Source organism: Antechinus flavipes, chromosome 4, assembly GCF_016432865.1.
Source record: "Antechinus flavipes isolate AdamAnt ecotype Samford, QLD, Australia chromosome 4, AdamAnt_v2, whole genome shotgun sequence".
Lineage (NCBI taxonomy): Eukaryota > Metazoa > Chordata > Mammalia > Dasyuromorphia > Dasyuridae > Antechinus > Antechinus flavipes.
The window spans coordinates 69,362,685-69,385,052 of record NC_067401.1 but is presented as its reverse complement, the minus strand read 5'-3'; the positions used below and the strand labels follow the sequence as shown (position 1 = coordinate 69,385,052).

Below are 22,368 nucleotides of genomic sequence, written 5' to 3'. Positions count from 1 at the left end.
TTGCAAGGAATCTCAAAGGTCAGATAATCTGACCTATACCTGTTCCTCTTCTATAATGTGTAGAATTTGACCAGTTGGAAGATCCAGCTTTTCTATCTGAAGTCCTCCAATTAGAGAATTTTGCTTATGCAAAGATGACAAAAGACTCTTTACATTGTTCTGACCATTGTTCCTAATTTTTCCCTCTAGTCTAAACCAAACTAGTCAAGTGACAGCTCTTTCTGGCTATTCTAACAGGACTATTTTAATGCTTCCAATTACTAAATTCTAGTAAGAGCCCACACATTTCATGGACAGTGTGGATTATACTGAGAACTTAACAAATTCTAATGCTATTAGTGGGAGATAAACCATTTCAAAGGTATTAGCACTGAGAACAAGAATCAATCCTATTCATATAGAGATAAATTAAATTCCTCATTTTTATCCAAATCAGTGTTATGGATTTGATTTTGCTTGTGAATGCCTGAATTAGATGAAACAATTAGGTATGAATCCAAACCCTTTTAACTTTCATTTGAAAAATTTCTAGACCAGTCCAATGACTTAAACAGAGCACTGGATGTTAACAGTTCATCTCCTAAAATCTTTTATATTACAACTCCATATTTTCTGATGGTTCCATTTTACCTCCTCTGGGACAGCTCTTATATTAACAAAGCCTTTCCTGAAGACAACGAACACGCGGCGGGCTCCACACCGTAAAGCAGATGTTGCACAGTCAAAAGCAGTGTCTCCAGCGCCAAGTACAATCACAGCTCCCTGTATCGATGGCAATGGGGAGTGACAGGCACACATTCCTGAATGATGAAAGGAAAACCCCATTTTCAAGTAGAGAAACCATTTCTGCATGACAGCTCAAAAGATACTTGTACTCAAAGCAGTGTAAAATTGCATTTTGCAGTTTCCAAGGATGGAGTGTCACTATCAAATTATTCTGCTTCACTGAAAGACAGTTTTATTCCCATTTTAAAAATATGCTCATATATGTAATTTCATAGTCAGTACACTTAGCAGCAGTGCCTTCTCTCTCTTCCTTTTAGAAGGGTCATGGACTAAATTACATTTTAAAGGTTCGAGGCTAAGCCAAACTGGAATCAACCAATTAAAACTACACTCTTTCAGGTTCTGATTCATAGTCTTATAATTGGCTTCATTATATCTTTGTTTGGCAAATGACAAATTGTCCTTATGTTTGGGGAAAAAATAATCCTTGGTTGTTTACAAAAGCCTTTGATTTTGATATTGTCTAGTGAGACTACTTAACAACATCAGTGTCTCCTTGTATTAAGTTTAGCAAACTGCAAAAAAAAAAAAAAAAAAAAAATTAAAATAACAAGATCCAATTGCCTCAGTAAGTTGCATTATATAATTGTCCTTACGAGTTGCATGCTTTGACAACTGAATGTGGGACAACTATTTTCTTAAATTGTTCTCTTAAGTAAATTGTCTGAAAGTAAAAACAAATTATACATTCCCTATATGGGCTTTCTTTCTTTAAAGAGCAAAATAAAGGAATTATGAGTTACCATGTGTCCATTTGCCAAAGGTATCTATTTCAAGATCTTATATTCTTATAGAGATTCACATGGAAAAAGAGAAAAAAAGGTAAAATGCAGGTGGTTTCTATATATTAGATAACACTTTAGTATTGAGTTAAATACAACTAACAGCTGATTAGATAAATTATAGTAATTTTAGGAATGGCAGCATAGAGAGTTTAAACCTATAATCTCAATAAATGTAATCATTTCATTCAGAAGTGTTTATATTTGAGATCAAATAATCACCACCATATAATTCTCAAAATTTTGTTGTGTCCATTGTGAATTTTCACAGTGTGGGTTGAAGAAGCACATTTAGCTATTTTTATTTGGTATATCAGTGAGGGAATAAAAAAATCTTAGTTTTAGAATTTCTGCAATAAAAGTATCCAAAACATAGAAAGAATCTACTCTTATTAAATAATGTGTATAATATATATACATATACATATATGTATATGTATATATACATATATATGTGTGTGTATGTATATATATATATATATATTTATATAGTCCTGCCTAGACTTCACTTAGGTATTTGTCCCTGGATTCTAGCATTCAGCTGTGTTTTCAGCATATATCTCAGAATATTTAAGCTCTATCTCCTGTAAAAATAATTTAGACTCAAAAAAAGTAAGGTATTTAAGATTTTAAATTATTTTGACAAATGAGGGCTTGCTTGGATACAATATAATTTCTCTAGTTACCCTCTGATCAAGATCAACTACATCTTTTATAATGCCCTACCACATTTTATTAAGTGTTATCACTTGAAGATTGGATAGCAAAGATATTATCTGTATTTTTTTCAAAGCTGAAGTGATTTTATTTTATTTTTTGGTAATCCCAGATAGTATTTTGTTTTTATTTTTCCCTTTCAGTGGCTTTTTCTTTTTCTTTTTTTTTCTTCTTTTTCTTCTTTTTTAAACCAAGGATCTGTTATTTTTAAATAGTATTCAATTTTTTTTTCCCAATTACATGTCAGGGCAATTTTAGCATTATTTTTTCAAGATTTTGAATTCCAAATTTTTCTCTCTTCCTAAAATGATAGGCAATTTGATATGGGTCATACATGTCCTTTCATGTAAAATCTATTTTTATATTAGTCACAGCTGTAAAAGAAGAAACAAATTAAAAAGGAAAAACATGAAAAAGAAAAAAAAGTAAGTGAAAAAAGTACTATTTGATCTTCATTCAAAGTCTATAAGTTATTTTATCTGGATGTGGATTATATTTTCGTTTATAAATCATTTGTATTTGTCTTGGATCATTGTGTTCCTGAGAAAAGCTGAATCCTTCATAATTAATCATCACACAATGTACCTGATAATATATACAATGTTTCCCAGTTCTGCCCATTTCATCTTGTATCAATTCATTCAAGTCTTTCTAGGTTTTTTCTGAAATTTGTCTGTTCTTTCTTTCTTTTTGCATGACAGTATTCCATTATATTAACTTAATATAACTTATTCGGCCATTCCTCAATTGTTTAGTATTCCTTCAATTTTCAGTGTCTTGCCACCACATTAAGGGCTGCTATAAATATTTTTGCACATGTAAACCCTTTCCTCCTTTTTTAAAGATCTCTTTGGGATACAAATCTAGTTGTGGTATTGCTGGATCTTTTGGGCAGAGTTCCAAATTGCTTTCTTGAATTCCAACAGTGCATCAGTGTCCCAAGTTTCCCACATCTCCAGCATTTATCATTTTCCTTTTTCCATCATATTAGCAAATTTTTGAGGTGGTACTTTTAGAAAGATGTAGTTTCCTTCTTATCTCTTTTAATTAGATCAATTTTTTGCTTTTTTTTTTTTTTTTTTTTTTTTTGGTCTTAGATCAGGATTGCTATCCTTGATTTTTTTTACTCCTGTTAAACCTTAATAGATGCTATTCCAGCCTCTTATCTTTACTCTGTATGTCTCTCTACTTCAAGTGTGTTTCTTGTAAGCAATATATTGTAGGATTCTGGTTTTTAATCCACTTTATCTGTTTCTTTTTCATGGGAAAATTCCTCACAATCATATTTAAATTTATGTTTACTAACTGCATATTTCCCTCTATTTTATTTTTCCTCCTATCAGTCCTCTCTTCTTTTTCACCCTTTCCCTTGATAGTGTTTTGCTTCTATCTACCACCTCCCTTGATCTGTCTTCTCTTTTGTCAGTCACATTTTACATAATCTTCTCCTCTCTTATTTTTCTTTTGAATGAAATTACTTTCCATATTCAATTGCTTATATATTATCTCCTCTTTGTGCCAATGTTGATGTATAATGTTTGGGCTAGCTTTTTGGAGGACCTCGGGACCAGCCTTGATCTTAGTGCAGGAGTGCAGGAGGCAGGAGAGCCACCAGGAATATGGTCAAACTTGGAATATCCCATTTCCAGTCCTTCTCAGTCATTAAATACCTAGAACACTCCTCCTCATCCCTTAATGTCATCACCTCAAATTCACTTTATACTCTACCCTCTATTTGTGAATATTCCTTCTAGCTATATAGTTAGTATCATGCCCATGTATTACTCCAATATAGGAATATAAACTGTTCAGGGCCATTGAATCCCTTATGTTTTCTTTCTTCTTTTTCCCTTTTAGGTTTCTCTTGGGTCTTGATATTGGAAATCAAATTTTTTCATTTAATTCTGGTCTCCTTATGAAAATTTGAAATCCTACTTCATTGAATGCCCATTTTCCCTTAATGTTTTATGCTTATTTCACTGGGGAGGTGATTCTTGGTTATAATTCTAGCATCTTTGTTTTCCAGAATATCATATTCCATGATCTCCAGTCCTTTAATTTTTATAGTTATTTTATTATTTTTATTATTATTATTAAAGGTTTTTATTTACAAAGCATATGCTTGGGTAATTTTTCCAGCACTGACCCTTGCATAAGCTTTTATTCCAAAATTTCCCTTCCTTCCCCTCACCCTCTCCCCTAGCTGGCAGGTAGTCCAATACATGTTAAATATGTTGAAATACATGTTAGATCCAATATGTGAATACATATTTATACAGTTATCTTGTTGCACAAGAAAAATCAGATCATGAAGGAAGAAAAAGAAAAACTGAGAAAGAAAACACAAGGCAAGCAAATTACAACAGAGAGAGTGAGAATGCTATGTTGTGTTCCACACTGTTCCCACAGTCTCTCTCTGGGTATAGATGACTCTCTTCATCACTGTACAGTGGAACTGGTTTGAATCATCTCATTTTGAAGGGAGCCACATCCATCAGAATTGATCGTTATATAGGTTGTTGAAGTATATAATGATCTCCTGGTTCTATTCATTTCACTTAGCATCATTCATTTAAACCTCTCGAGGCCTCTCTGAGATCATCCTGCTGGTCATTTCTTACAGGACAAAAGTATTTCATAGCCTTCATATATCATAATTTATTCAGCCATTCTCCAGTTGATGGGTATCCACTCAGTTTCCAGTTTCTTGCCACTACAAAGAGGGCTGCCACAAACATTTTTGCACATGGGGATCCCTTTTCCTCCTTAAAGATCTCTTTGGGATATAACCCCAGTTGTAACACTGTTGGATCAAGGGTATGCACAGTTGGATAATTTTTTAAGCATAGTTCCAAATTGCTTTCCAGAATGGTTAGATCCATTCACAACTCCACTAACAATGCATCAGTGTCCCAGTTTTTCCACATCCCCTCCAACATTGGTCATTATCTTTTCCTGGCATCTTAGTCAATCTGACAGATGTGAAGTGGTATCTCAGAATTGTCTTAATTTGTATTTCTCTGATCAACAGTAATTTGGAGCACCTTTTCACGTGGCTACAAATAGTTTCAATTTCTTCTTCTGAATGTTGTCTGTTCGTATCTTTTGACAATCTACCAATTGGAGAATGGCTTGAACTATTATAAATCTGAGTCAATTCTCTATATATTTCAGAAATGAGGCCTGTATCAGATCCTTTGAATGTAAAAATGTTTTCCTAGTTTATTGCTTCCCTTCTAATTGTGTCTGAATTAGTTTTGTTTGTACAAAACCTTTTAAACTTAATGTAATAAAAATTATCTATTTTATGATCAATAATGATGTCTAGTTCTTCTTTCGTCACAAATTTCTTCCTCCTCCACAAATCTGAGAGGTAAACTATCCTATGTTCTTCTAATTTGTTTATAATATCATTCTTTATGTCTAGATTATGAACCCATTTCAACTTTATCTTGGTATATGGTGTTAGGCGTGGGTTTATTTCTACTTTCTGTCATACTAGCTTCCAGTTTTCCCAGCAGTTTTTGTCAAATAGTGAATTCTTATCCCAAAAGCTGGGGCCTTTGGGTTTGTCAAATACTAGATTGTTATAGTCATTGGCTATTTTGTTCTATGAACCTAATCTATTGCACTGATCAGCTTCTCTATTTCTTAGCCAATACCAAATGGTTTTGATGACTGCTGCTTTATAATATAGTTTTAGATCTGATACAGCTAGGCCACTTTCATTTGCTTTTCTCTTCATAAATTCTTGACATTCTTGACCTTTTATTCTCCCAAATGAATATTGTTGTTATTTTTTCTGTCTCAGTTGTGAAGACCGAGTTAGCACAGTGGATACTTTAGAAGCAACCAGAGTTAGGATAAGCAAAAGTCCTTGGTCTTTAGGGCTCTTAGGGGAATGGACACAGGAATCTCCACAACCTCTCCTCTTTGTCTCCCACCTAAAAGTTAACTCTCGCTTGTCTTACTCCACTCTTTAATCCCTCTTACAATTATCTGTATACATCAACAGATCGAGCCAGCACAGAATAGTGGGGTGGGCCATTTTCCAAGTATATGCTAATAGAATAGTTGTCCAAAGTGCACCTGCTCAGAGTTTCAGCCCTTTACATTGAGTAAAATAGTTTCATTAATTTTGTTAGCTGTTAAACGCTGTGTAATCCTGAATGTGGATCTCTGATATTTGAATTGTTTCTTTCTGTCCACTTGCAGTATTTTTTCCTTTATCTTATAGTTCTATAATTTTGCTTTAATATTCCTTGGAGTTTTCATTTTGAGATCTTTTTCCTAAGATGATTTAATTTTTTTTTTTTAACCTTCTGGTTCCAGTATATCAGGGTGGTTTTCCTTGACAATTTTTGGAAAGATTCTGGCTAAGCCCTCCTTTTGATTATGCTTTTTAAGTATTCCAATGACTCTGGCATTGTCTCTCTTGGAAATATTTTTCAGGTCATTTATTTTTCTAAAGAGTTATTTTACCTTTTCTTCTATTTTTTCATTCCTTTGAATTTATTTGAAAGATTCTTAATGTCTCATGGACTCATTAGCTTCCGTTTGCCCAATTTAACTTTTAAGAAGTTATTTTCCTCAGTTTTTATATTTCCTTTTCCATTTGGCCAATTTTACTTTTTAAGTATTTGTTTTCTTCAGTGAATTTTTTTAGCCAATTCTACTTTTTAACCAGTTATTTATTCTTCTCCAAGTTGTTGACTCTTTTTTCATAATTCTCTTGCATTGCTCTCATTTCTTTTCCCATTTTTTTCTTCTACATCTCATATGATTTTAAGCTCCTTTTTAGACCTCTTCTGTGAATACTTCCTGAGCTTGAGAACACTTCCCACTTTTCTTTGACATTTTGCTCATAAGTTTTGTGACATTGTGTTTTTGTTCTGATTTTCTCTATCACCACAATAACATTCTGGGGGGGGGTGAGATTATTTTCTTATTTTTTGATCACTCTCTTGACCTTTTTCCTTTCTTTCATATATGAGCTCTTCTTCCAGGGTGGAAGGGTCACTGTCTCAGACTTCTCATGCCAGGAATTGCAGATGCTAGTTATTTAGTTGGTATTGCACTGATATAGCCTTGAGGGACATGGGGGACCTTAGTGGTACAGCACTGAGGTGATGGAGTGGAAGGGCTGAAGATTCTGAAGGCTGTAGGAGTCTGACAGGTGCCTAGTCAGGATCCTAGTGGTGATGTTTAACATATGCTAAGGCTGGTGGGAGGTTGCTCCATTTCTCTGGGGCTACCCTGAAGCACATAGCAGTCTGGCTGCTGAAGACTGCCCATCTGCCCAGGTTTAGACTAAAGCACTTGGTGGGATATAGCCCATTTGCTAGTAGCTGCCAGTTTGCTTAGGCACCAGTCGAATGTCATTAGGTTGTTCACTACCTCTTTGTCTGGGACTATGCTGAAGCATAAATTCCCAGAGTCTGTCTGCTCTACTGGCTTTGCTGAGCATGAGGGGGAGCTGGTGTGGGCATTTGCCTGCTCCACTGAATTATGGCTCTTGCTTGCTGGCTTCTAGGGATGCGTCCTCTTCTGGACTGAGGTAACCTTTTAACCAAGTGAGGAAGATCTTTCTTGTCTATTTTCCAAGTGTATTGTACTAAAAGACTCACATTTTTTGCTATTCCAAGATTTACTTTGAGACATTCTTTAATCTTTTTTTTTTGTAGATGAATATGGAAGAATTATGTTGATTTACTGCTCATAAATCATTATTAATACAGTTTACCTTGAAATTCATGAAATCATAGAAGTAATAGAGACCTTGAATCCCTCCCTGAAACTACTTCAGACACATGGTTATTTAACTTCTAGACACAGGAGGGCCCAGAAAAAGAAAAACTGAGAAAGAAAACACAAGGCAAGCAAATTACAACAGAGAGAGTGAGAATGCTATGTTGTGTTCCACACTGTTCCCACAGTCTCTCTCTGGGTATAGATGACTCTCTTCATCACTGTACAGTGGAACTGGTTTGAATCATCTCATTTTGAAGGGAGCCACATCCATCAGAATTGATCGTTATATAGGTTGTTGAAGTATATAATGATCTCCTGGTTCTATTCATTTCACTTAGCATCATTCATTTAAACCTCTCGAGGCCTCTCTGAGATCATCCTGCTGGTCATTTCTTACAGGACAAAAGTATTCCATAGCTTTCATATATCATAATTTATTCAGCCATTCTCCAGTTGATGGGTATCCACTCAGTTTCCAGTTTCTTGCCACTACAAAGAGGGCTGCCACAAACATTTTTGCACATGGGGATCCCTTTTCCTCCTTAAAGATCTCTTTGGGATATAACCCCAGTAGTAACACTGTTGGATCAAGGGTATGCACAGTTGGATAATTTTTTAAGCATAGTTCCAAATTGCTTTCCAGAATGGTTAGATCCATTCACAACTCCACTAACAATGCATCAGTGTCCCAGTTTTTCCACATCCCCTCCAACATTGGTCATTATCTTTTCCTGGCATCTTAGTCAATCTGACAGATGTGAAGTGGTATCTCAGAGTTGTCTTAATTTGTATTTCTCTGATCAACAGTAATTTGGAGCACCTTTTCATGTGGCTACAAATAGTTTCAATTTCTTCTTCTGAATGTTGTCTGTTCGTATCTTTTGACCATCTACCAATTGGAGAATGGCTTGAACTATTATAAATTTGAGTCAATTCTCTATATATTTCAGAAATGAGGCCTGTATCAGATCCTTTGAATGTAAAAATGTTTTCCTAGTTTATTGCTTCCCTTCTAATTGTGTCTGAATTAGTTTTGTTTGTACAAAACCTTTTAAACTTAATGTAATAAAAATTATCTATTTTATGATCAATAATGATGTCTAGTTCTTTTTTCGTCACAAATTTCTTCCTCCTCCACAAATCTGAGAGGTAAACTATCCTATGTTCTTCTAATTTGTTTATAATATCATTCTTTATGTCTAGATTATGAACCCATTTCAATTTTATCTTGGTATATGGTGTTAGGCGTGGGTTTATTTCTACTTTCTGTCATACTAGTTTCCAGTTTTCCCAGCAGTTTTTGTCAAATAGTGAATTCTTATCCCAAAAGCTGGGGCCTTTGGGTTTGTCAAATACTAGATTGTTATAGTCATTGGCTATTTTGTTCTATGAACCTAATCTATTGCACTGATCAGCTTCTCTATTTCTTAGCCAATACCAAATGGTTTTGATGACTGCTGCTTTATAATATAGTTTTAGATCTGATACAGCTAGGCCACTTTCATTTGCTTTTCTCTTCATAAATTCTTGACATTCTTGACCTTTTATTCTCCCAAATGAATATTGTTGTTATTTTTTCTGTCTCAGTTGTGAAGACCGAGTTAGCACAGTGGATACTTTAGAAGCAACCAGAGTTAGGATAAGCAAAAGTCCTTGGTCTTTATTCTTGGTCTTTAGGGCTCTTAGGGGAATGGACACAGGAATCTCCACAACCTCTCCTCTTTGTCTCCCACCTAAAAGTTAACTCTCGCTTGTCTTACTCCACTCTTTAATCCCTCTTACAATTCTCTGTATACATCAACAGATCGAGCCAGCACAGAATAGTGGGGTGGGCCATTTTCCAAGTATATGCTAATAGAATAGTTGTCCAAGTGCATCTGCTCAGAGTTTCAGCCCTTTACATTGAGTAAAATAGTTTCATTAATTTTGTTAGCTGTTAAACGCTGTGTAATCCTGAATGTGGATCTCTGATATTTGAATTGTTTCTTTCTGTCCACTTGCAGTATTTTTTCCTTTATCTTATAGTTCTATAATTTTGCTTTAATATTCCTTGGAGTTTTCATTTTGAGATCTTTTTCCTAAGATGATTTAATTTTTTTTTAACCTTCTGGTTCCAGTATATCAGGGTGGTTTTCCTTGACAATTTTTGGAAAGATTCTGGCTAAGCCCTCCTTTTGATTATGCTTTTTAAGTATTCCAATGACTCTGGCATTGTCTCTCTTGGAAATATTTTTCAGGTCATTTATTTTTCTAAAGAGTTATTTTACCTTTTCTTCTATTTTTTCATTCCTTTGAATTTATTTGAAAGATTCTTAATGTCTCATGGACTCATTAGCTTCCGTTTGCCCAATTTAACTTTTAAGAAGTTATTTTCCTCAGTTTTTATACTTCCTTTTCCATTTGGCCAATTTTACTTTTTAAGTATTTGTTTTCTTCAGTGAATTTTTTTAGCCAATTCTACTTTTTAACCAGTTATTTATTCTTCTCCAAGTTGTTGACTCTTTTTTCATAATTCTCTTGCATTGCTCTCATTTCTTTTCCCATTTTTTTTCTTCTACATCTCATATGATTTTAAGCTCCTTTTTAGACCTCTTCTGTGAATACTTCCTGAGCTTGAGAACACTTCCCACTTTTCTTTGACATTTTGCTCATAAGTTTTGTGACATTGTGTTTTTGTTCTGATTTTCTCTATCACCACAATAACATTCTAGGGGGGGGGGGGTGAGGTTATTTTCTTATTTTTTGATCACTCTCTTGACCTTTTTCCTTTCTTTCATATATGAGCTCTTCTTCCAGGGTGGAAGGGTCACTGTCTCAGACTTCTCATGCCAGGAATTGCAGATGCTAGTTATTTAGTTGGTATTGCACTGATATAGCCTTGAGGGACATGGGGGACCTTAGTGGTACAGCACTGAGGTGATGGAGTGGAAGGGCTGAAGATTCTGAAGGCTGTAGGAGTCTGACAGGTGCCTAGTCAGGATCCTAGTGGTGATGTTTAACATATGCTAAGGCTGGTGGGAGGTTGCTCCATTTCTCTGGGGCTACCCTGAAGCACATAGCAGTCTGGCTGCTGAAGACTGCCCATCTGCCCAGGTTTAGACTAAAGCACTTGGTGGGATATAGCCCATTTGCTAGTAGCTGCCAGTTTGCTTAGGCACCAGTCGAATGTCATTAGGTTGTTCACTACCTCTTTGTCTGGGACTATGCTGAAGCATAAATTCCCAGAGTCTGTCTGCTCTACTGGCTTTGCTGAGCATGAGGGGGAGCTGGTGTGGGCATTTGCCTGCTCCACTGAATTATGGCTCTTGCTTGCTGGCTTCTAGGAATGCTTCCTCTTCTGGACTGAGGTAACCTTTTAACCAAGTGAGGAAGATCTTTCTTGTCTATTTTCCAAGTGTATTGTACTAAAAGACTCACATTTTTTGCTATTCCAAGATTTACTTTGAGACATTCTTTAATCTTTTTTTGTAGATGAATATGGAAGAATTATGTTGATTTACTGCTCATAAATCATTATTAATACAATTTACCTTGAAATTCATGAAATCATAGAAGTAATAGAGACCTTGAATCCCTCCCTGAAACTACTTCAGACACATGGTTATTTAACTTCTAGACACAGGAGGGCCCAGAAAAAGAAAAAGGAAAAAAAAAAAGGTGAGGGAAAGAGGGGGAAAGTGTGCAGTGAAGGGTTCTTGATCTCAAATTTTTTTTTTTGAGTCACTAAAACTATGTTTCTCACAAGAAAGCTCCCTTTCATTGGCCCTTATCAGCAAATATTCTTACGATGAACATTACATTTTTCATGGTGCAAAATACATATATATATATATATAGATATATATATCTATATATATAGATATATATACACACATACATACACACATGACTTTTAATAGAATTTAACCCATCTACATTGCTGTTTTGGGGATAGAACACTAGTTGTTCCTGTTGAGCAGTTGAACCAAGGTGTTTTTGTTTTGCCTGCTGTTTTGTCGGCAGCAAGGTAAAGAATGTTGGGAGAGTCTTGGAATTGAAGCCAGGAAACTCTAAATTCATATTCCCTCACACTCTAGATGGATCACTTCAGCTTCTAGCTTCTCTTCCCCCATACATAAAATTGGTATAATAATAGCACCCACACTTTAAGGTTTTTGGGTAGATGATGTAAGACAACATTTGTAAATCAATTTTCAAATCATAAGGTATTATATGAATGCTATCTGTTATTTTCATATTTTAGTTGACATCTGGTATATCCAATCCATATAACGATGAGCTGCACTTGAAAAAAGTAAATATATATGATAAAAAGAAAACTTATAATAGCTTCTCTCTATCTACTTTTAAAATAAACAAACAAACATATTCTACCTGTTTTGCTTGCCTTGGCCACCAGTGGTAAAAAGTCTTTTGATGTATAAAATCCCTGGTCCATAGTTAGTCCTTGGAATATGCTGTCTTTATTTGGTTCTGGTAAACCTAAGGGAGACAAAATGTTTTTAAATGATTATTAAACGATAATTATGTTTTTCAAATGCAAAAACAAACAAAACCCATGAGGAAATAACTACTTTCATAACAGAAAAAATATTCCAATTTCATTACTTCCATATTTTTTTCAAATAAAAAAAAAAAACCTTTCCCATTATAGTAAAATTTTGAATGTTGGACAAATTCCACTTTTTTGGAAATTTCAAGACTTTTCATCTTAAGTTTTACTTTAAATAATTTGAGGTCCAGGGGATAGAATACTATATTTTCAATGGAGAAGACAGAGCTTTATTTATGGCTCTATAGGTATGGAAGAATAAATGGAAGAATAAAAATTGAGACTCAGAAGTTCACAGGAAGCAAAAATGAAAAAAGGAACCAGCAATAAAATTCATGATCTCAAATGTCTATAAACAATTGTTAAAAGTTTACTCAATAAAGAAGAGGAAATAGAAGTTGTAATGAAAGCAAGCAAATTTGACTTTATGGATACCAAGGAGGTTTATTGGGATGAAAGCTATGACTAAACTAGAGAATTTCCAGAGGAGATCAAACAGGATAAAGATGATGTGAGTCCATATGATATGAGAGTCACATGGATGAACTGGAGATTTTAGCCTGAGGAAGAAAAGACTCAGGGGAGCATAAGAGTTTCAAGTATTTGAAAGGTTGTAATGTGGAAGGGGGAATCGACCTTGTTCTGTTTGGCTCCAGCAGACTGTCTTAGGGATAAGGAGAAAAAAAGTTGAAAAGAAGCAAATTAAGGTTTGGAATCTTCAAACAGAAGAGGATGGTCCTTATGGTTAGAATTTCTTTACATTATGGATTGACTTATATGATTTTTGAACTCCATCTGAGGGGCAGCTAGATGTTGTAGTACTGTAGAACACTACTAGTCCTGAAGCCAGGAAGAACCTGAGTTTAAATCTAATCTCAGGCACTTAACATTTAATAGCTGTGTAATCTTGGGCAAGCTATTTAACACTGATCATTTTGTCCCACAAATTAATAAATTAATTAATTAATTAAAAGAGATTGAAGTCCATCTGAATATTCAATGTCTATCATTATGTGACTGTATTGTTGACCTCATGGCAAGTCAAATTAATTTAATTTTGTCTTCATTTTTTTCTTGTATAAAATGAAATTAATAATGATCCCTTTTAGTTTCCAGACATATTGTGAAATAAAGGATATATGGTAAAAAAGTAAATGTAATTGAAAGAATTATTGCATACATTTAATGTAAAGTGATTGTCTATGTAAGGACATATTTATTTTTCATTTCCAGTGTATAATAAGATATCATAAATTGGATCCAGAAAATATATATTCCATTCATTAATGCCTAGAGAACAGAAGAATTCTACAGGATAACTTTATAGATCTTTAAGAGGGTGTTGATAGTTAAATCTTCATTTGATCATAGGATCATAGACTTAGAGTTGAACTTGACCTTAGAAATCATCAGGAGCTGCCTCTCTATTTTATACATGAGAAAGCTGAGGGACATACAAATTAATTCATAAATGAAAGAGCCAAGATTGAAACTCAGGTCCAATCATTCCAAATCAATTACTCTTTCTAGTGAGCCACAGGGCCTCTGAACTAAATCAGTTTATTCATAATCATATCAATTGATTATGATCATCCTCTTTTGATGTATATAGTAATCCATTTATCATTTATAATCTTTGGGAATTATTTAGTTACACAAAGGTTAAATAGCTTGTGCCTACACAGAAAAAATTTGAATCCATGTCAGATACACATTCTAAGTGATATAGTGAACAGAGGACTGGGTCTGGAGACAGGAAAAGTTGAGAATTGACTCTGAGTAAGCCATGTAACCTATCTACCTTGATTTCTTTAAGTGTAAAAAATAAGCATTATAATATTATTTATTTCCCCAGGCTTTTTGTGAGGATCAAATTAAATAATATTTGCACGATGTTTAGCTTTGTGCCTGACAAATACTAGGTGCTTAATAAATGCTTATTTCCTTCTTTGCTCCCTTTCTTCTACCTTCCCTTTCTTCTCCCTCCCTCTCTCCTTCTCTCCCTCCCTCCTTCCCTCCCTCTATTTCTCCCTTCCTTCTTCCCTTCTTTCCTTCCTTTTCCCTACCCAATTCTTCCTTCCTTCCTTCCTTCCTTCTGTTCTTTCCTTTCATGTCTGACAATCTATCCACTATACCAAGCTGCCTTTCATTGAACTGAACAGGTATAAAGTGCATTCAAACGAAGATCGCCAAAAAGAAAATTATACATAGAGGTATTCAAGAAAAATCAACCCTATTTAGTTATTGCTATTATTGAAATGTCATTGTTTGAATTGATTGTTAACAATTAACAATCTAATGAAAGAGAAAACATGCAAAAACTATATAAAAACATTCTATGTAGGGAATAAATTGAGTTTGAGAAAGTCTTCTTTAATTAAGTGGGACCTTTCTTAGGCTTGAAAGAAGCCAGGAGGCAGAGAAGAGGAAGAAGAGTTCCAGACTTGGGAGACAAGCCAGTGAAGTTTCTTGGAATCAGGAGATGAAATACCATATACAAAAAACAACAAGGAACTGTATTACAGGATCCCAGAGTACATGAAGGGAAGAATGGTATAAAAAATGAATTGAGCTTTTATCCCAAGTTCACAAAATCCTTGATATTAAACTTAGCTTGGGAGATAATGCCAAGAAAGAAAAACAATACTAAAAATTCTATTTCACTTATCCTTGTTAAGGAGGGAGACACAGATTAGAAGCAAAGTAATTGTCTCTACCACTTCTTTAAGATTTTGTATACATTGCTGGTGCAGACTAGAGAGAGTAGAAATTGAGTGAGTTAAAGATTACTTCCCCCTTTTTCTTTCTATTTCCTAACCCCCTCTTACTGGGAGTTTAGCCCAAAGGTTTTCTACTTTATCCCTTGCTTGATTGCAAAGCAATTACTTCCTACTTTTCTCCTGCCCAGTGATGGGAATAAAAGAGAGAGGTGGATATAAACTAATCCTTAATTCTTTTTTTTTTTTTTTTGACAAACACGGCCAGTGTCTAACTTCTATTCCCTATAATCTTTTCATTTGTTTGATATGTTAAAAAATAAAGACAAAACACTGACCACCAATCATAGTCTATATTCATTTTTAACTCATGGTGAGATAAGGAGAAAGGAAAGGATATTTTCCTCCATTTAACTAACTAGGAGTCATTTTATTCTCTTTAGTAGAGGTAGAGGTGGAGGAGGTCAGGTGAGAGTGAAAAAGAGAGAGAAGAGAGAGACAGAGAGACAGAGAGAATATTCTGCATAACTAAATGAATTGTCTTTCAAAAAAACATTAAGAAACAGATGTTTTAATGAGGAGACAGTCGATTTTCTGGGTTTATCTGCCAATACAGAGAAGTTTCATGGTGAATATTGAATGATAGACTTCAGCCTTGGGGCTGGAGAGGGCATTTTGGTTTTGAAGTGAACATGATGGCCAGATTTTATGCTATATTATATTGTATAATTTTCATCATTTTAAGTGTATGACTCAAAATAAGTTGTTTTGCCATAGATATGAAATGAAGCAACTTAATAATAATTATTCTGAAAAGGAGAAACATGAGATTTGGAGTAAATTCATGAGCATTGATTAGAGCAGACTAAATATTAATGAAGCTTTGAAGGGTAGAATTAACTAGGGACTCACTAGTCTCTTTGGAAAATTTCTCTTGAGTAGAATTCTTTTAAGTAATTTGAAATATTTATCAATATTTGATATTTTAAAAGGTTTCATAATTATCAAAATGTCCACAACAATCCCTTTGGTATGTTGACAAAATGATGTAAACAAAGTGGGTGTCCATCAACTGGGGCATGGGTAAAAATACAATAGTTGGATATACAGATAATTTATTGTGTGAGGCATTAGGATAAACTTGGAAAAATCATTTGAACTGATATAAAGCCAGCAAAATTAACAGAATAAGGGCAATGATTATAATGATGTAAAATAAAAGATTCCCCCTAAAATACAACTCTGAATTACTATCACACAGAACAGATTATGAACAATCTCACTCTTTTTGGTAAAAATCATCAATAATTCTTGTTAAAATAAAAGTTTAGATTAGCAAAAGAATAAAAATATACTGGATTAAAAAGGTATACCTTACTTGTTTTAAAGAAATATCTCTTTGGAAGAACTATGGGAATTAAATTAAACATAAAATAAAATTTAACAAATGTTTGTGAAACTTTCACTTTCTTCCAAGACATCATACCATATTAAGTTAATAAGAAACAAAAACAGAAACAGTCTTGCCTTCAAAACATTTCTATCCTACAATTTGTGAATATTAAATTCAATTCTAATGTCATTACTGTGCTTAGTATTTGTCTGCAAAAAGTGTTTTTCATGAGATCTACTATCATAAATAAGATTTTGGATATTCCTGTTGCCAGCCCAATAAAAAGAAAGAAACAAAAATCTAAAGCTTTGTCTCCTGCATCCAGAAGCATATTTTAAAGTAAAACTTAATTCAGCAGCAGGCTAGGTCTATGTCCTAACTAGGTCATATATTCATAGTTTCATTTCCCATCAACTCATCACCTGGAATCTCATCAACATGGAGATTGATTCAGCTTTGATGCTCAACACCTTTTCAGCACTTTCCCTTCCCTCTGACTTGTGATTGGAAGGCTGGAGGGCAGAGTAATAAACTCTTCCCCTGGCCTCCCCTTTATAGAGGTCTCTAACTTTACCAGCCTTTTTTTTTTTTTTAACCATAAACTGTTCTGCTTGATGTTGACTCCAAGTACATCATGTTCCCAAACCAGAGACCCTCTGATGCTCTTCCTCTCTCTCTCAACATACCTACCATTTAGCTAACATATTTATTAATTATGCTAATTAAAATATAGTCAGTATTAGCACTGAGACTCCTACTTTTAATAGAGATCCATCAATATAAACTATAAATATATAGAAAACCTTTGGTTAATTTCATCCAATGCTTCAATCCTCTAGTATTCTCAAATATGGATCCAACTTCTCAGGAATGTAAAACTGATAGAAAATAGATACTACCTTTTTTGGAGAAAAAAAGTGGTCTATTGATCCTTCTTGATTTTACAGTATATTGTTTTCTGAATATACTATTATATCAGGAAGACTTTCTAACAAATAAAACAATTTATTTCAAAGTTCTGCTAGAGAGGAATCTCTAGCGTTATTAATTTCTTAGAATGTTAACCAATTTTTATCTAATCATTTTTATAAAGTGCTATGTATTAATATAAAGAAAAATAAAGGACTGAATTGTTGAATTTATCTCATTTTTCTTAAGTTAAATTAACCAATTGAGCTTGAGGCTATAAAGTGAGGAGTAATCATCTAATTTTGCTGAATAATCCAAGTGTCTGATTTTTATAATCACTGCGTCTCCCAAGTACTATTAAAGACACACTCTAAAAACAAACAAACAAACAAACAAACAAACAAACAAAAAAAAAAACAAAATTGGATCAGATAATACTCAAGTTCTGAGGAACAAAATTTGCTGATGCTGACATGACATTTCATGGGAGGCCATCTTTGAGAAGCAAATATTCTACCACTTCATAAGTCAGGAACCATATAGGATTGCACAGGTAGAAGATACCCCAGGGATACATAGGATAAATGCTCCCAGGTTGTTTCCAAAGAGAAGGAAATAAGCAGACTACATAAATAGACAAAATATTCTGCCGGGCAGGCTGACTACTCAGCTACTCGGAGAAGCCTTCCCTGTCTGCTCCCTCACTCTGTCTTCACAAAAAGTTTCTGTTTCCTATAGAATAGAAAAATCAACCTCATCCCAGACACACCATCAGTGCTCACTCTCTTGCTTCTCTAAAATATCCTAGCTATACTAGGAATTTCTCAAGGGAATTGTCAAGCAATCAGCCAGCCTTTCTCCAGCTGCTCTCAGTAGCCATGACACAGAAGAAGCATCTTAAGGTAGTGAACACTTTGTATCTGCTCTTTTCAGTTTGTGGACCCTAACTTGCTGTTTCTCCCCAATAGACTGCCATCAAGAATAGTGTCAGCCTAGTGGCCCCGAGACATTATTATTGACATAGAACCTAGCTTCTATCAGGTGCTCTTATAAATCCAAACTACTTAATTAATGACAAAGGATAAGAATTATTTTTGTTTTTTTTATTATTTATTGCTCACTTAATTTCTTTTATTTTATAATTTTGTTTCTACTATCAACCATTCATCTTTTATCTCATCCAGTGAAATAGGAAAGAAGTATGTTTGGAAGGAAGAAAGAAGGAAAAAGGGAAAAGAGATAGGGAGAGAGGAATGAAAGGAGGGAAGAAGAAGAAGAAGGGAGAAAAGACAAGGGAGAGAGGAAAGAACTACCAATCCTTCTATTACATAAGTACAGTAAAGAAAAAACATTCCCAAACTATTTGCATTTAAAAAATGCATTTCTTATTCTGCATATCATTTTTTTGTCTCTCTAGATGCCATAAACAGCATTACTTCTTAACCATCTTCTGAAATCATAGGGGATCATTTCTTTTTTATGCTTTTAAAGTATTTTTGCAATTATTAGTTAACTTAAACAATAAAATATCAGATAGACTGGAGAGGGCCTGAAATAAGGTATTGTGTTATGAAAGCTTGATGTAGATAAATTAAGCTTCTGTCTGGAGAGCAAACATCCATACATAAACATATACAGTTATATATGTGTAGATAGAGATACATGTATGTGACAATCCATTATCATACTAAATTTATACCACAGTGATTGAGTAACCTATCCCAGGATATTTTAAATAAACCCCAGGATATTTAACATTATTTTTTTTTCTGAATTCAGAAAATATGCAACAATCAATTAAGTTGTTATTCCTTTGTTTTATAAATTGGACCTCTCAAAATTGTTTCATTTACTTTTATCTTCCAATCCCCACATTCTCTATGTTTTGTATATAGCCTGGACAAATGGCAATGTCAAAAAATTTGTATATGAGTGAAGGGTATTTTTTTCTATTATCCATGATTTTAGTTCTATCTGAATGTCAAAGGATTTAAAACTGAAACAGATTTTAGAGATCATCACTTTAGAAATAAAGGAATCAAGGCCTACAAAAAGTATCCCAACTTACCCATGTTCAACTGCATTTATTTAATGGCATTGCCAAGAACTTGAATACATTTCTTCTAATTCTCAAACCAGTATATTTCCTTTTATAATATACTATCTCTAAAGAGAACCTTCACTAAAAGGTTTAATCTTAGTTCATTATCATCACATGGGGTTATATTGGGTTTTTGGGGTAATGTTTCTAAATGCAATATCACAGAGAACACACTTTAGCAGGTATTATTACTAGCAACATTTCTCAAATTGTGGGTTGCAACCCCATAACTAAATGTGTGCAGGCCATGGAAAATTTGTAAGAGTAAAAGGTTCTGAACCAATAACCAAAACTTGATTCAAAATCAAGTGCATAATGAATCTGGGAGTTTCCTGTTAGGTATTGTGTGTATTATGTTTGCAGCCTTGGTTTTGGACATACAACGAGTGCACTTTGCACTATGAGTGTATAAAAATGTCCCTGGCAAAAAATGTTTAAAAAGCCCTGCTCCTGAGACATAAAGGATGCAAATGCGGGCTTTTGCATCCAAGGGTTAACTGTCCAAGGATCAGGGTAGTCATTATAGGGAAAGGATGACAATCAAATTGTGAATGGGTAGAGGTCCTGCATTTGGGGACCAACATAGTTCATGATATAGAAATATAGATACACATATCACTCACAAAAACTTTTCAGTCCTGTGAAGCTACTTAATTCAATGAAAGTGCTATGAATGGTACAAAAGCAGAGAGAATTATAAGACTCACAGTGTTCATTTAACGGTCAGTAATCTCAATGTGGAGACAGCTAATTGGCTTAGTGTATAGAGAGCTGGCTCTGGAATCAGGAAGAACTGAATAAAAATTCTGACCTCAGACACTAAGCTATATGACTCTGGTCAAATCATTTAACCTCTGCCTTAGTCCACTGGAAAAGGCAATGGCAAACCACTCCAGCATCTTTACCAACACAAAACCCCATGGATAATATTTGAGTGCTCTAGTTCATGATGTCACAGACTTGAACAAGACAAAACAACTGAACAATAACAACAATAGTGGGATTTTTCTCTGAGGACTAACTTGATAATCTTCTGGAGAAATGAATATTCTCTTTCTTGGTATTCTCTCTATGAATGAAACCAGAAGACTTCAGAAAGCTAAGGCTAAATGAAAAATGACTCACAGTCTCCTCAGGTAATAAATAAAAGAATTAGTATAGGGTTGGCTTGATTACATCAAGAGATAATAATCATAATGACAGTAGTAATAGGTAATATACAGCTCTTTAATGTTTGCAAAGTCCTTTACAGATAAATCTCATTTGAGCCTCACAAGAATGCTGTAAAAGAGAGGCTGTTATCCTGCCATTCTGGAGAGCAATTTGGAACTGTTCTCAAAAAATTATCAAACTGCATAGCCTTTAATCCAGCAGTGTTAATACTGGGTTTGTATCCCAAAGAGTTCTTAAAGGAGGAAAAGGGATCCATATGTGCAAAAATATATGTGACAGCCCTCTTTGTAATGGCTAGACACTGGAAACTGAATGGATGCCCATTAGTGGGGGAATGACTGAATAAATTTTGGTATATGAATGTCATGTAATATTATTATTCTATAATAAATGATCAGCAGGATGACTTCAGAGAAGCCTGGAGAGACTTATGTGAACTAATGCTGAGTGAAATAAGCAGAATCAGGAGATCATCGTACACAACAACAAGACTATACGATGATCAATTCTGATGGACTTGGCTCTTTACAACACTGAAATAATTCAGGCCAGTTCCAATGATCTTGTGATGAAAAGAGCAATCTGCACCCAGAGAGAGAACTATGGGAACTGAATGAGGATCACAACATAGCATTTTCACTCTTTTTGCTGTTGTTCCCCTGCATTTTGTTTTTTACTCTTCTCCTTTTTGATCTGATTTTTCTTGTGCAGCAAGATAATTGTATAAATATGTTTACATATACTGGATTTAACATATATTTTAAAATGTATAACATAATATTGGATACTGGCCAACTGAGGGAAAGGGGTGGTGGGAAGGAGGGAAAAACTGGAACACAAGGCTATGCAAAGGTCAATGTTGAAAAATTATCGTGCATATGTTTTGAAAATAAAAAGCTTTAATAAAAATAAATTTAAAAAAGACAGGCCATTGTTATGTCCACGTTAGAAATAAAGCAACTTAAACTAAGAGATGTTAAGTAGTTCATCTAGGATTCCATAGGTAATTAGTATCTGAAGGAGCATTTGAATTCAGGTCTTTCTGATTCTTAAGTAATTTGTCTCTAATGCAATGATATCATTTTGGTCCTCTACAAAAATGAAGGATAAAAACCAATTATCCAATGGCTACTGTAGAAGGTGGGGCAAAGATATAACATATCAACTCCCAGATGTAACAATGATTCTTTTTTTAATAACTTTTTATTGATAGAACGCATGCCAGGGTAATTTTTTACAGCATTATCCCTTGCATTCACTTCTGTTCCGATTTTTCCCCTCCCTCCCTCCACCCCCTCCCCGAGATGGCAAGCAATCCTTTACATGTTGAATAGGTGTAACAATGATTCTTGACTTCTATGCAAAAAGGAGTAATATGGCAAAACCATGGGATAGAAAACAAAGAATGGGACCAATAAAAAAGGGGGAGGGATAAAAGACTTATATAGGCTACAAAGAAGCCTCATGTGTACATCACATGTACTTTC

At 34.3% G+C, this 22,368-nt stretch overlaps 1 protein-coding gene across 2 annotated transcripts in view; it reads right to left on the bottom strand.

Annotated features, from left to right (window-relative positions):
* Positions 1-22,368, bottom strand: part of DPYD (dihydropyrimidine dehydrogenase) — a 1,007,953-nt gene that overhangs the window by 556,382 nt on the left and 429,203 nt on the right. For both annotated transcript variants that reach the window (XM_051993281.1, XM_051993280.1), the window contains exons 9-10: positions 12,411-12,518; positions 631-800 (exon numbers count right to left, since the gene is read on the bottom strand). In XM_051993281.1, coding sequence (XP_051849241.1) covers positions 631-800; positions 12,411-12,518 — 278 coding nt within the window. The remainder of the gene's footprint in view (positions 1-630; positions 801-12,410; positions 12,519-22,368) is intronic.